Here is a 16,498-nt window from a genome sequence, read left to right as displayed (position 1 = left end):
AGGTGAGGCTGACTAGCCTGGAGGTTCCTGGCTCTTCCTTGTCCTTTTTGAAGACTGGCGTAACATTGACTATCCTCCAGTCCTTAGGCACCTCTCCTGTTTTCCATGACCTCTCAAAAATGATAAAGAGTGGTTTGGCAATCACTTCTGCCAGCCCCCTCAGCACATGTGGATGCATCCATCCTGTCAGGGCCCATGGGTTTGTGTTCACTGAGAAGAAGAATAGTTTAAAAAATTGTTAGTCAATAGTGTTCCCAGGTATAGGTATGGACTTTCACTGTGATGTGTGAAAATAGCAAGCTTCTTGAAGGAAAAAGGAATAGGTTGGAAAGATAGAAGAAGAGGCAGCTTAAGGTGATTCACCGTGTTGGCTCGAGGGGTGTCAGAGCTTAGTGAAATGTTGCAGCTATCCTGACTGAAGATGACCTCAAAAATTGTCAAAGCTGGCTGAGAAAAAGTATTCAAATTTTGAATGGTTCTTTTCCAAGTATTTTTTACAAATTCAGTGTGATTTTAGTGGTACTTATTTTAATGCTACTTTTAGCAATAATGCTAAATGGAAGGATTTATATGTAGCAAAGTGAGAATGTTGATTTTTTTATAAAAAATCAATTTATTTTTTACTAGGTCTACCTAATGTAGTTTTCTCAGTTGTCAAAGTAACATTTTTTATTGTGGCTGTCTACTATGTCTAGCATCTTAATTTAGAAAAAACTGCTGAACTGATACTGAGATTCTTTTTCTTTTCATTTTGTCTTTTTTTTTTTCCCATGGAGGAAACTGTGTGTTTTACAAACTAGAGAAAGTAGCCCATTATTGAATTGACTGCTGTATGTTAGCCATGTGGGCAGATGGAGCTGTGCACCATTCAGTAATTGCACTGGATCAAGAGAGTATAATTTCACTACAGGTGTGACTAATCTGAATAAGCTTTTAAGGAAAAGATCTGTATTTTAAACACGGCATGCATTTCTGAAGTTACTATTTACAGAAACCATTATAGACTTTTTGGCATGGTTTCCCTGTTCCAAGTGTCTGTGATTTCAGCCTGCTACAATAAGAGAGTAAGAAAGGGATTGTCATCTTGGCAGGAAGAAAGTTACTGTATTAGAGACACACAGGGAAAATTCCAGATTTTCTAAAGTAATTGGATTGTTACAGAAATGGTTGTGGGAAGATTAGATTCCAAACTTTAGTGGGTTGGCTTTAGTCAATTTTTAATGCTTAATAAGTTAACTGATTTACAGTAACTACAGTGAAAGAAATCAGTAATGAAAATAAATGAATAAATAAATGCATGACGCAAAAAGTATATATCTTTCCCCTGAATTTGTAGTTTCCAAAAGCGAGGCAGAAGCTGGTGGCATTTGACAACAGTCTTAGTGTAGTGAAGCTGGCAGTGCCGTGTGATCCAGCTGATGAGATGCAGAAAATCTGTGCAAATCTGGCACATACCTCCCACATCAACCACCCACCACTTGTCTAGCTCTTAGCTTTGCCAGGAGGTGACCTGCCACACCAGGCTCTGGTCAGCAGAGGCTTCCAGCCAGGGATGAACTTGCAGCATGTTCTGTTGATGTGGCTAAGCACAGACCCTGACTTGTAGAATCATGGAATTACAGAATATCCCAATCTGGAGCCCACATGGACCATCAACTCTAAGCCCTGGCTCCACACAGGACCACCCCAAATTAAGACTATATTTCTGAGAGCGTTGGCCAAATGGTTCTTGAAATCTGGCAGCCTCAATGGATGTGTGACTTTTAATTACTTCTGTGATCCCCACTGTCCACTCATAGCCTGCTTGGCACAGGTTTCTCCTTTCCCTAAAGGTTTCATTCACTTTGCATGAGAGTTGAGTGAGGCTGGTGATAATCATGTTTCCATCACTTCAAGGCTGCCAGGGAGGCAGTATATGGCATGGAGGCTGCCTAAATACGATAGCTTCAAGTGAAGTGAAGAGGTGAATTCAGCTCTGCTGGGAGTTAGTTTGGAGTGACAGTGACTAGCTGCAAGACTGGCAATGGCTGATGCCATCTGTAGTAGTGATTCAGTAATATGAATACCTCTTAACTGAGCAATGAGATAGTTACTATATTGTTGGTGTGTATAGGAATTACTCTGATAGTGTAAAACCTTACTTTTGTGCATTAAAAGAAAGAAAAGATGAATCCATACTTCTGCCCCAGTGACTCCAGTGAGCCTTTGTGTAATCCAAAAGCCATGTGCATGGTCTGTGAGCTCTTAGAGCTTCCAGCAGCTGCTTCCAGATGTGTGCACTGCAATTCCGACTGATAGTGTGCAAGTCTTTAACATTTTTGCACCCTGATAATTTTAATCTGCCTTACTTATACAGGGATCCTTGGGATAAGAGTTATCTTCTGTTAGGTGCATGCACTTTGCCTTGTAGAAAGTGTTGAGTCTCAGAGAGATAGTCGTTGGCTGTGAGTCTATATATTTTTGGGAAACGTCAGCTTGGAGAATGATGTAGCCTTGCCATTTGTTCCAGTCAGACCAATGGAATATGTTGAATACCGCAAAAACTCACTGAAGCCATCTTGCTCCTTATCCCCAGAGCCTGATTTTTAATCTTAACGTAGCCCATTTTGATCACTGCATCATCAAACACACCATGTGTTGTCTGCACTGTCTTGGGCTTAGTTACTTCAGGACGTCAGAGCGAGTCCTGACTTCCAAAGCTCTGTGATTCTGTAATCTTCCAAATTGTAACTTTAGGTTTGGGAGGAAATAAAATGTGTTTTGATGGTTTTGTTCTATATGTTTATTATTGCAGCCCTCTGGGAAGTTTTCCTGCTCTCATGACAATGTAACTTATCAATTATTGGAAGAGCTACAAGAGCTTTATTCATTCACATTTGGCTTAGATACACATACGTTAACTTTGCCCAGACCTCTAGACGTGCCAAAACCTCAGCATGGAATGTGAGGAGTGTGGTGAGGACTGGATGGGTGAGGAGCAAAAGAGCTGCTCATGCAGAAAGCCTGAAGTTAGTACAATAGAATATTGTCATGTGTTTTATTGTGCTTTATTTCTGATATGTTGGCAGTTTTCAGGACGCATGTATGCTTGTACAGAATGAGGCGTTTTTGGGGAGATGCGGTTCTTTGACTATGAAGCTGGAGTAAAAAAAATAGAGAACTGTTCTTCCTGAAAGGTAGAAAACTTGTGTTTATAGAAGAAAATGCTGATAATAATGATACATATAAATATTTATTGTCTTCAATACAATAATAAATGGGTAGAAAATTGTTTTAAGAAGGAAAAGAAGGTGAAGACACCCTTTGTAGAGAGGGTCTAATGCTGTGTGACTCGTGTCATAGTCACAAAGCCTGGGTTGCATGTAATGTTTCTTCTCATTTTTCTTGATAAAATCAGTTCATTTGACTGCTCTGTCATTCTGAAAAGGCACAAGGTTGAGTCAAGCTGCATTTTAGGGTTAGGGGCACAGTGGCTTGACTGGCATTAGGATTGTACTGCCTGTGCAAGGCCTGCCCATATGGCCAGGAACCATTTAGGGTGGTCAGGACTGTGAGCAATCTTCAGAGAGGCGTTCACTGGACTAAATTTACACTAAATACACAAAAGCCAAGGGGAAGATTGTGATTCATGAGTAATCCTGGTTCAGGTTAAAGTAATAAAAATAACTGCTGGACATCTTAATTTAAAAACTAGTAAATAACAGTATCCAATCTGGAGTATTTTTAAACTGTCCACTTTGCTTTTTAGAGCTATCTGAGCTACTCTCCTCTGTTCAGGATAACTAGATATATAATCCAAAGAGATAACTGAAAAGTTTCAGCTGTCAAAGCTTCATGTTCTGTAAACATAAGCTTTTTTAGGAAATAGTGTCATTCCTATTATGTTTGTCTTCTCTGCTCTGCCAAGACATGTTCCTGGAAGTTTTCATTTTCTGATTTTAGGCAAGATGCAAGAAGTGGAAGTAAAATACTGGGAAACCCTTTTTTATGTTGCAGTTAAACATATTACATTATTCATTACAATTCATTTCAGCATCGTAGAATCTTTTGAAATGGAAAGGACCTTTAAAGGCCATGTAATTCAACTCCCCTACAATGAACAGGGACATCTACAGCTAGATCACTTTGCTTAGAGCCCTGTCCAGCCTGACCTTGAATGTTTCCAAGGATGGGGCATTTACCACCTCTCTGGGCAATCTGTTCCAGTGCCTCACCACCCTAACTGTAAAAAAACTACTTCCTTAGATCCAGTCTAAATCTCCCCTCTCTTAGTTTGAAACCATTTCCCCTTGTCCTATCACAACAGATTCTGCTAAAGAGTCTGTCAACTTCTTTCTTATAACCTCCCTTTAAATGTTGGAAGGCTCCTCTCAGGTCTATCCGGAGCTTTCTCTTCTCCAGGCTGAACAGCCCCAGCTCTCTGAGCCTGCCCTTGTAGGGGAGATGTTGAATCCCTTGGATCGTTTTTGTGGCCTTTCTCTGGACACGCTCTAACAGGTCCACATTTCTCCTGTACTGAGGACTCCACATTTGGACATAGTACTCCATGTGAGGTCTCACCAGCACAGAGTAGAGGGGAAGGATCACCTCTATCAACCTGCTGAGCACGCTCCTTTTGATGCAACCCAGGATACGGTTGGCTTTCTGGGCTGTAAGGGCGCATTGCTGGCTCCTGTTCAGCTTCCCATCCACCAGTACCCTCAAGTCATTTATGGCAGCGCTGTGCTCCATCCTTTCATCCCCTATCTTGATAGTGGGGGTTATCATGACTCAGGTGCAAGACATTGCGCTTGGATTTGTTGAACCTCATGAAGTTCAACTGGGCCCACTGCTCAAGCCTCTCTAGGTCCTTCTGGATAGCATCCCTTCCCTCAGGTGTGTCAACTGAACCCCACAGCTTGGTGTCATCAGAAATCTTGCTGAGGATGCACTCGATCCCACTGCCAATGTCATTGATGAAGATGTTACAGAGCACCGGTTCCAGTACTGACCGCTGAAGAATACCACTTGTCACTGATCTCCATCTGGACGTTGAGCCTTTGACCACTACTCTCTGGGTGTGATCTCACAACCAGTTCCTCATCCACTGAAGAGTCCACTCATCACATCCATATGTTTCCAATTTGGGAAGAAGGATGTTGTGGGGGAAAATGTGAAAGTCCTTGCTGATGTCCAGATAGATGACATCAGTGTCTCTTCCCTTGTCCACTGACACAGTTACACTATCATAAAAAGTAACAAGGTTGGTCAGGCAGGACCTGCCCTTGATGAAGCTGTGCTGGTTATCCCATATCACTTCCCTCTCTTCCATGTGCCTTAGCATAGCTTCCAGGATCTGCTGCATGACATCCCCTGACACTGAGATGAGGCTGACAGATCGGTAATTCCCTGGGTGATTTTTTCTACCATTCTTAAAAGTGGGTGCTACATCACCTTTTTTCCAGTCACCAGAGACTTCATCTGTCCGCCATGACTCTTCAAATATCATTGAGAGTGGCTTGGTGACTACATCAGCTAATTCCATCAGAGGACTCTGGAATGCATCTCATCAAGACCCGTAGACCTATGGATGTTCAGGTTCCTCAGGCTGTTGCGAACCTCATCTTTACTTACAGTGGGAGGAGCAATGCTCCCCCTAGTTCCCACCTTCAAACCATTCACTCAAGGGCTGTGTGTAGAGCAGTCACTAGTGAAGACTGAGGCAAAAAAGTTGTTGAATACCTCAGCCTTCTCCTCGTCTGTTGTTACCAGCCTGCCTGTTTCTCACTAGGGAGGGTACATTCTTCTCTGCTTTCCTTTTCCAGTTGATGTACCTGTAGAAACCTTTCTTATTCTTCTTTGCACCCCTTGCCAAGTCCAGTTCCAGTTGGGCCTTGGCCTTCCTGACCCCATCCCTACACAGCCTAACAGCATCCTTATATTCCTCATAGCTTACCTGTCTATGCTTCCACTGCCTGTGCATTTTCTTCTTGCTCACCAGTTTAACCTGCAGGTCCCAGTTCAGCCATGCTGGTCTCTTGCCTTCTTTTCCTGCCTTCCTACACTTGTGGATGGAGAGCTCTTGTATCCTAAGGAAAGTTACCTTAAAGATCTGCCATCTCAGCTCCACTGTCTTGTCTCTGAGGACAGATTCCCAGGGGGTTTTGTTGACTAACCACTTGAGGAAGTGGAAATCGGCTTTCCTAAAATTAAGCTTCCAAAATTCCACAATTGCTCTAGTAGTTCAATAAAATGTCACCTAACAGACCAGTGAGCACATATGCATTAAGTTTTATGTAAAGAAGTTAACATTATTTGAACTCTATCCATATGCTGTTACCAGGATGTTATGGACATGGATTTTTCCATCTTGTACATTGGCAGAAATAGAGTGACTCCAATTTCTTCAAATGCTCTATATTGAATAGATATGCTTTGTGTTTAACTTTTCAGATCCAGAACGCGAATGATGTGCTCATAGCACCACTGGAGAAGTTTCGTAAAGAACAAATAGGAGCAGCAAAAGTAAGTGGTTGTTGAAAGAATTCTTTTTAATTTCCTGTTTATTTTATGAATATGTTTTGAAAGCTGGACTGAAGGCAGGCATATGTATTCAAATATATTTGATGCCATCCTCATAATCTCTAGTAAATTTGATGGAATTAGTTGCTTCAGAGAAGGAGATAATTTGGATTTGGAGTTAAAGACTGAGCATATGCACAGGGCTCAACTCTTACTGTTTACTGTATTGCACATTCTTATCATCTGAATTTGGGTTTCTTTCTTGATGTCTGCATTTGTGTTACTTTACACCTTGAATATCGCAGAACCACAGAGGATTCAAACATTTGCCATGGCTGCAGTGACCCTGACGTGGATGCTGTATAACAACCAAGAGAAATTGCTGTGCTGTAGACATACTCTTTGCATCTGACTTCTCTCTCCACCTCACACAGCTGATGCAGCGTGATGATTGCTATCTGTATATTGCCCAGAGATCTCCCCCTGGTGGAAGTGCTGCAGTTGGTAAATTGAGCCAGTTCTTATGTGTACTAGTCAAATAGTGCTGACTGCCTCTATGAGGGTTCAGAAGTCACAAAATCTGATGTTACTGGGGAAAAAGATGTCTGAATAAACTTAGACTAGAAGAGCTATTTTCAGTCCGATGCAGGATTTTTAAGTGGTTTTCTGTGACTACTTTGATCACAGAGATGCAGAGTCTGTGATAGTCAATTAGAGGTATGGCTAATAACCTTTCCTTCTGTCTACATAAATATGCTAGTTCTGAAGCATTTTGTATCACTCATAAAATGTTCTGGGAAGCTTTCCGTCTGTAAGGTTAAATGAAAATCTTTGATATTGTAGTTGAGGTTGTGTCTGTGCTGTGCTAAAGCAGCCTCAGAGGGAAAGCAGAGATGTTGGAGAGACTGAGGCTTATGCTTTTTGTACTGCTGATACTGCTGATGGGAATGTGTAGGAAACAGATGAAACCGCTTCCACACAGGAACTAAGTAAACGTTTGAGAAGAATTTTCGCAGTGAACTTGAGGTCGGCTTTCTCTGAAATTGATGGGTTTTAACTTCTTGCTTGATGTGTTTTTGTGTACAACAGCATTCTTTTCTTGTCCCACCCTGCTGCTGTAAGAAGCAGGGGTGGGAGTTTGTTTACTGCACTGCACAAATCAAAATGTAATCGCAGCACAAAACTATTTTTAGTTCTCAGAAGGTTGTAGTTGCGTTGTTCAGCTCTTTGTGCTACCATTTCATTTTGTATTCCTACAGCTTAAGGGATGTCATTCTTCTCTGCTGAGAACTCTGTTTGAATCTTAACCTGCTGTGCCGTTGATGGTCCTGGTACATCAGAAGGATCTGTAGGCAGATCTTCTTTCTGTACTGCAGAAGTATATATGAGACACTTCCATCTCCTTAGATTGTATCACTCAGTAGATATCAGAATATGTTAACAGTCTAACTGAAGATGACTCCTTTGTTTTTTGAATCAACAATTGCTCAAGATTAACTCCAGAGCTCTACAGAACACACCAAATCCTCTCTGTTCAGTTTATCACAGGGGTTAGTTTCTCCTCTCTGTATCCACTCCAGTAAAAGTATGGACATTGACCCATTTTATAATATTTGGGGAAACAGTTTGATTTGTCAGTGGTCACACAACAGTGTACTGAATGAGTACAGGAGAACCTAGGTCTGCTACTCGCTCTCCTTCCCATGCCTAATGGGCATTTTATTATTCAACACTATGTGTGCTTTGTGTGCTGTAGGATATTGTCTTGACACATCAGTACCATACAGAGACCTCTTGCAGCTCACTGTTCTATAAAATGTCAAATAAACTATTTGCTTTCACTGCTCATGGAACTCAATTTTCAAGTTTCAAGTTCATGAGAGATTCAGGCCACCCACAAAGAATCATAGAATCATTAAGGTTGGAAAAGTCCACTAAGATCGTATAGGCCAACCATCGATCCATCACCACCATACTTACTAAATCATATCCCTCAGTTCCAGATCTCCACGTTTCTTGAACACCTCCATGGGTGATGACTCCACCATTTCCCTGGGCAGCCTGTTCCAATGCATTACCAGTCTTTCAGATAAGAAATTTTTTTAATATCCAACCTGAACCTCCTCTGGCACACCTTGATGTCATTACTGCTAGTCAGTTTCATACCTCTCAAGCAGTTTCATACATATCCCTCTGAACTGATTTTTACCTACAGACACAAATTCAACACAAAGAAATGTGTGATCAGTTACATTTAATGCTGTTTTTCTTGTGATTTTCTTTTTCTGAGAAATAGAAACATACAATCTAGAAATAACAAGACCAGTTTGAAACATAGAAGAAATTCAAGTTTTGTTGAAACTTGCTTTTAGTGAAATAGAGAACATGGTCAGAGTATTTACCTCTGTTGCTTTTCACTTGGTTAAAACCTTGAGAATTTATGAACTTGTGTATATACAGGACGAGTTCAGGCTGCTATTTATTTATCTGCAGTTATGAAGACTTGTGCAGAGATACAACTCTGAACTCCTCTAGGGTGATGTGAATTGGTAACAAACAAGAAACTTGAATGTGTTCTTGTTATTTGGATTTCAGCAGCAAGTTTCACAGGATACTAAGAATGTCATTTTTTATTTGAGATCTTCTCTAAATGCGTCTTCTCTAAACAAGTGTTACTTTCTGCTCTATTATACCATGTTTGGGCTTGCTTTTCCCCACTATTAACTTAAAACAGTGCAGAATTGTATAGCGAAAAACAAGTACACTTCTATTTCTCTGCCATCTCTCTCACCCTCAAAAAGCCCCAGCATTAGATCTTCCTCGAGTGGTGAATTTACAAGTAATTTGCATTATACCATCTCACAGACTGACATTTTAAGAGATTTGGCACACAAGAATAGGATTAATTCTATATAACTTTGGAATGGTGATTTCAGCAGTTAGAGATGCAAGCAGTTGGTCTTTGTGATCAGCCTTCCATTGCGAGAGCATATTTTATAAGCAGTAGTGAGCATTGTATTATTTCTCTTGAACTGAGCTTTGAAATTATTCATTTCTGTACTTTGTTAAGTTGTGTTTCAAAACTTCTTTTAAGGCAAAGAATTGTTAGCTATCTTACTAAAATGTGTAGTAAGAAATGATGTTAGGTGTCACTTTCAGGTTTTAGTAAAGGAAACGTGAGGAGAGAGAGTGCTTTAGAAGAAGGCTTTCTCAGCTTCTTTCTTTCTGAAATCCTAGGTAAGGCTCAGCTGGAGAGAAAAACAAGCAGTCCTCCCTTGCTTCCCCACCATACAAATGCACACACACACACAAGAAAAAGATACTTAATAATGACATTTTTCACTAAGATGATCACCATTTTATCATAATAATGAGTAACTTTGCAAGATTTTTGCTACTGTAAATGCCATGTTTAATATAAGGAATGAAAATATTATATTCCTTTCTCAAAACTATGAGAAGTTTAGGCAAAAAATATGATTGCAGAAATCAAAGAGAATATGGAGTATAAAATATATCCTGTAGACAATACAAAGCTATACTTCAAATACAAGGACAGCATAAACTCAGAGTGCAAAGTTCAAGTGTTTTAGAATGCCACAAGAATAACATTGAAGACCAATTATCCAAATGCATTTCACAGAGCTGAAGGTACACAGCAAATTTGAGAAACACTTCCCGTTAAACATTAGTATTCGTAATCAAACTAACAATATACAAATCTGCATTACTTGCTCTTCTCAATTTATACTACTTGCTCCTCTGTTTTTATTGCACATATTTCAGTTCTTCCTTTTCTGTACACACTCAGTTTAAGTAAAGCTGAGTTGTCTCCAGAGACTACACAAACGCGGCTTTGCATTGGATAGCCTGTTGATTTACTCCATCTGAGCATGAAAAAAAAAATGACCTCTGCAATTATTGTACAAATCCTAGCAAAAGCCTGGTGAGCTAACTGGGAAAAGATTTCAAGCACGAAGCAGTTGGCCTTTTTTGGTAAATGTGGTCTGCAAGTCCCCAGCTGGTAACGGTGGTGAGATCATTGTGTGATGGGCTGTGTGCAATAAAGCCAAACTTTCATGACTCTTTTTATTCATCCAGTACAGTATTTAGCAATATTTCTTCCGATGTTTGTTGACCTTTAGAGTAACTTAAATCAGATCAAAGGAAACAGAAGCAATTTTGTTTTTAAGACTTAAAAGAAGCATTTTGTTTCTTCCTTACAGTTCCATTTGTTTGTTTCATAAAGTTATTTATTTTGGCCTGAAGGGTTATTTTTTTATTATTATTTACTTTCATTCATTCATTCATTCAAAGCTGTGAATTCCTTTCTACTTGGGAAACAAGTCCACATTTATTGCTAGATTAATTTTCTTGCATCTGTGTTTGCCTCTGTGCTCACATGATGTAGTTGTGCAGCCGCTGCTTCTTGCATGTATGGTCTCAAAGTTGAGGAGCATAAAGCAAAATACGTATATATTTAAGTTTGTCAGATCTCTGAAAACAGAGTTCTAGATATCCAAGATCTCTGAGATATGCCAGAATGTCCATTTAGTGAACTGTTTTCCTTGATACCTAATCAAATGATAGCAATTGTTGGAAATCCCAGCATTTCTTTCATGGGGAAAAGCAAATGACCTTGCTCTAGTGGGTAAGGCAGAATGTGTTTCATTACAAGCCACATCTGCTGCTCGTGGGCTGGTGTCCCTTGGTTTTGGAACATTTTGCTGTCATTCGAAACTGGAGAGGGAAGGAGACTGGGAAGGAAGCAGGAACACAGCCCAGGCCAGGAGAGCTGATGGCCAACTGCCTTGAATTGATATGCAGAACAATTTTTCAAAAATGGTTTGTGCCAGAGTTACCTGATATCCTTTTTGATAAAATAACTGATTCTGCGGGCAGGGAAATGGAGTGGATTAAACCTCCCTCTGTTTCAGCAGGGCATTTAAAGCAGACTGCCTGAGACAATTTAGCTTAGATAGAGATTAGTATAAGAAACATGATATGTGAAAGGAACTGGCTAATTGAGGAAGGGCGGTGAGTCTTGTTTGTGGGGGAGATTGTCTGGTGAGAAAGAAGTTAGTAATTAGAAGATCCCAAGGGGCAACTTGAGGGCTTTTGTTTTACTTTCAGTAATGGACAATACCAAATCCAGTTGTGCTTGGGATTGCTTTAAGTCGGGGGTATTGCCAAAATAAAGGAGAACTACCAGACTGAGAACAAAGTGGAAGAAAAAACTAGTCAGCAGGATGAACTGAGGCTACTAAATGATTGCATGCAAAGTTTGTCTTAATAAATTCTCCTAAATGCATTCTTTTTCTTAAAAATTAGTATGGCTGGCTGACTAAAAACAATTTCTGAAGCTGTAATTTTTTATTTTTTCACTTTAAGAAACTTCTGATTTGCAACCAGAAGCAGACAGATTTAAATTTAGGAAAAATACATTTCCTATTTACTATAGAGGGATGATTTAATTTTGCATATTCTGCCATAATATTTGCAAATTAAGACTTAAAATAAATGTATTAATCAGTGAAATTAAGTAAGTATGCAGTGTGTTTTAATTGCCAAAAAGAATAACTGATTTAAAAAATGTACGGTTAGTAAAACAAAACTAGAAAACAAGAGCTATGACAAATAGTTAAGTAAGTTGAAGCTGTTTAGCATGGAGAAGGGAAGGCTGAGGGGAGACCTCATCACTCTCTACAACTACCTGGAAGGAGATTGTAGCAAGATGAGGGTTGGTCTCTTTTTTCAGATGAAAAGCGATAGAATGCGAGGAAATGACCTCAAGTTGCCACAGGGGAAGTTTAGATTGGATATCAGGAGGAATTTCTTCACAGAAAGGGTGGTCAAGCATTGGAATGGGATGCCCAGGGAAGTAGTAGAGTCAGCATCCCTGGAGGTGTGTAACAGATGTGTGGACATGGCACTAATGTACGTGGTTTAGTGATGTGACTTGGTAGTTCAAGCTGATGGTTGGACTTGATGATCTTGAAGATCTTTTCCAACCTAGATGATTCTCTGATTCTGTTTACGATTTCATGAAAGAAAATGTAAATGTAGGTAGCCTACATCAGACCTTCTTTTGAAAACTAGCAAGGGAACATAAACACATAAGCAAATATGCAAGTTTTCAAATTAAATTAAGGCTTTTTCCTTGCTAATTTAAATCAGCCCACAGTAATCGGTGTCACATTGAAGGATTCAGGGAGGTTGCATCCTGACCCCACACGGCTGCTGTAATCCTGCTGCACTCCTCCTGTGCAGTGATTAAAAGTACAAGCAAAGGCATCTATTACTGCCTCCAGACTTAATTTCCAGTTCACAGGGGAACCAAACCCCTTAATCAGAGCTTAGATGCAGGAAGGATTTGGCAAATGTTTTCAATTAAAAAATAAAATAAAATTTTCTCAGTCTCAGTAGGATATCTTGGCTAGGCTCATCTGTTATGTCCTTTCTTCCCTTGCTCCTAGCCTGGAAGTGGGCGCAGTAGGGAGGGATGACATTCTACACCTCTGAAGGTTAAGGAGGAAAAACAGGTCTCTAGGTTGGGTTGCGAATGAGAACCCTCAAGAGTCTTGAGGAAAATTTAAGGGAAATACAGGAAGTGTCCACTTGCCCATGTCCTGTTGCCCATGGCCTGGAGCAGGACAGGACTCAATTAATCTGTTAATCTAATTCTGTTATAAACTGTGGGGTTTTTGCAGCAATCGTAGGGAAAATGAAGATTTCTTTCTCTGCTTCCTTTTCTTCTGTGGATTTTTTAAGATAATAGCATAAAAATACTTCTATTATGTTTGGGTATTACTCACATGAAGTTGAGTCTATGGGTCATTACTCCACACATATGGCAGAATAATGTTTTACATTCTAAATGGAAACTCATTTTATTGACACACTTGGCTGTGTTGCCATGGATTTCCCTCCATGCTGCATGTTTTTGTGTTGTTTTTTGTATCCAGGGTTTTGTTCTCTCTGTGGAGCAGGATCTGCAGGGCTCTGGGCACTTACTAACATGCACTCTTTTACCATTTGTAGCAATTCCACTTTTCACACAGTGAATATAAAATAGGTACCCTCCAAAGTGTAGTGGTAATAACAGCTGGAAAAGTGGGCATAATTATCTGTGACTTTACGGTCTCTTGATGTAGATATGGGAGGTCCAGTAAATCTTTCTGCCATATGAACCAACTTTATTATTTTGAATCACAGAATCATAGAATGACATGGGTTGGAAGGGACCGTAAAGATCACCTAATTCCAGTCCTCTGTCATGGGCAGGGTTGCCATCCACTAGATTAGACCTTGAACACCTGCAGAGATGGGGCATCCAGAACTTGGCCCTCTGGGCCACAAGCACAGCTAGCTCATGCCCAGCTTTTCATCCACCAGAAGCCCCAAGTCCCTTTCTATTGGGTATCTCTCAGTGAGTACTTTTCCCAGTTTGTACACATATCTGGGATTGCTCCAACCCAAGGGCAACACCTTGTGTTTGTCCTTGTTGAACCACATTAGATTCAGGTCCCCTTGGATGGCATCCCTTCCTTCAATTGTGTCAACTGTACTACTCAGCTAAGTGTCATCAGCAAACTTGCTGAGGATGCACTCAATCCCACAGTGCAGATCATTGATAACCGCCACAGAACAATTTGTGCCTGTCAAGCTGGCCAAGAAAGGGTCACTCCAGATGGATGCTGTGGTCCAAGAGATTGTCCCTCCCTCCAAAATAAGCTGAGCACGCTGGCTGAATTTAACTTTGGCGCTGGGGAGGGATGGCTTTTCCCCCCAAAGTGAGAGTTTGTGTTCCTTTATCAGTGTCGCAAGAGAGACTCAAAATAACTGCTTTTAAAACAAAACAAAATCACTTCTGACATTAACCCCAGACTGTTTCCTTTTTTTTTTTCCATAATTTTCTCATAACATGCCTCTGGTTCTCCTCAGATAAGAGCTGTGGTCACGTCGCAGTGACGTGGTAAGTGTCATGGGAATGCAAGCAGGGTTGAACATGTGCTGCTGCCTGGAGGTCAGGGATGTTGGCAGATCACTTGACACAAACAGGAGAGATCCCCAAAGAGTGTTTAAAAACAGGAATGACTACTTAAGAAAAAGATATTTTTATCTTATACTTTTAAAGTAAAGCAATACATGACGTTGTAAAATATAGTCTTTCAGAATCCATTTATCTGCATAACATTACATTCTTTGCAGTTTTTTTGAGGGTGAAATGGTCTCTTTGTACACTTTCAAGATTGAAGACAATACAAGTGCATCAAGGCACTGCTGAAATACACTTTATTTGTGAGCTAATCTAGCATTCCAGCTGAGGCAAGAAGAAATTGACACAGCGTTGGATGATAGGGTTGTATGGCGACTGAACTTGAAGGGCCAATATCTGGCTGCCTACACCTTGGTAAAGCTGAGAGGTTTCACCTTGCATAGACCTGTGCTAATGTGGAAAATGAGAACAAAATCGGAGCTGCCTGTTCCTTAGGATTGAGACTGGTTCACTTGAGTATTGTCCTTTGTAAATTTTTCTTTTCCTCTGTTCCTGTGGACATTTGTGGCACTTTGAGCCAGTCAGCTCATCTGAGCTGAGCTGAATTTTGTGCATATGCAAATGAAGCAGAAACAATAAAAGGCAATTTATGCTTTTAATGACTCTAGGAAACTCTGTATGTCCATACCTGAACGAGGTGATGAGAAAGACAATGCTACTGCTTTGTACTTGGGCAGAGAGCTCCTCTCGAGTCTGATCTTGTAAGCATTAATGGTAACAGAGTTATCTGAGTAGGTGCCATTGTGAATATTCCAAATCGCAACATGCGTTATTGCTAATTGCTTTTTATTTTTGAAGATGAATATGCCCCACATCTGAGCTCATTCCTTTCCTTTCATCACAGAAGTTGTATCGTTTGGTGTAATTTCTAATCAGCATATGTACTGGTATTGATTTGTTTAAAAATATCTGTATTGCTTATAACACAAACAGCTTATACCATATGATTTTTGATAAAGTGTACAGAGTTAATTCAAGCTTCTTTTCTGAATTCCTAAACAGCTTGGGTAACTCTAAAATTATTTAAGGTTGCTAGGTTTTGGCTAGGAATTAGAGACCCTCTTTGCTATTATATTAAAGTATTTTCAACTTCAGAAAAGTCTTCTAAACCTGCTTAAGAGTTTTAAAAATCACTTTCTGCTTTTCTAGGAATCCTTGTAACGGTATTCAGTAACACACTGAATAATAACCTAAATATGATACTCTACCAAAATACTTTGTATTTAGTAGACAGTAAAAACAATAAAACCGAATTACGTGTGTAGACTTAGCATGTCCTGCTGTTTGGGCAGGAATTTAACAGATTCCCAGACATCTAGCAACTACTCCTGGAATAGACAAACGCCAAATAAACTCACGGCAAATCTGCAGCTTAATAATAGGGGATCTAATGTGTCCTGCTTTGTAACCTGCCAGCATTGGCAGGTTTGCATGTCTTTTCACAGCGGCGCTGGGAACTTTGAATATTGTTTTTCCATTTCAAGAGACATCTTTTTGGAGAGAAACAAATAGCTTCTTACAAACACAAGGCCAAACGCTTATATTTGCTCACTTAATCGTAGCTGCATCATAGTTTCAAAAGATTTCTAGATTTCATCAAACTAGTGTTTTTTTTCTTCTTTTAGTTTCACCAGTAAGGATATTCTGTCTACCCATGTCTGATGTAATTAAACAGAGTATTATGAAATGGCTGTAAGATTCTCCACTTGCAGGGAAAACATTGAAAACTACCTGATAGTGGGATCTGTCAGTACAGAAGACATCACAAAAGAAAAAATTTCTTCAGAACTTTATGAACCTGAAAATTAATTCTCTCTCTTAGCTCACCTGCTGGAGAGGAGCTCTGCAGAGAGGGACCTGAGGATCCTGGTAGATGATAGGTTGGCCATGAGCCAGCACTGTGCCCTGCTGGCCAAGAAGGCTGGTGTCATCCTGGGG

General features: G+C 40.1%; 1 protein-coding gene across 2 annotated transcripts in view; it reads left to right on the top strand.

The window, feature by feature from the left end:
• Nucleotides 1-16,498, top strand: part of ARHGAP42 (Rho GTPase activating protein 42) — a 165,600-nt gene that overhangs the window by 85,861 nt on the left and 63,241 nt on the right. For both annotated transcript variants that reach the window (XM_021381312.1, XM_021381309.1), the window contains exon 4: nucleotides 6,433-6,504. In XM_021381312.1, coding sequence (XP_021236987.1) covers nucleotides 6,433-6,504 — 72 coding nt within the window. The remainder of the gene's footprint in view (nucleotides 1-6,432; nucleotides 6,505-16,498) is intronic.

This window comes from Numida meleagris, chromosome 1 (genome assembly GCF_002078875.1).
Source record: "Numida meleagris isolate 19003 breed g44 Domestic line chromosome 1, NumMel1.0, whole genome shotgun sequence".
In the NCBI taxonomy this organism is placed as follows: Eukaryota; Metazoa; Chordata; class Aves; order Galliformes; family Numididae; genus Numida; species Numida meleagris.
The sequence above is the reverse complement of the archived record's forward strand: the minus strand, read 5'-3'. Positions and strand labels throughout refer to the sequence as shown.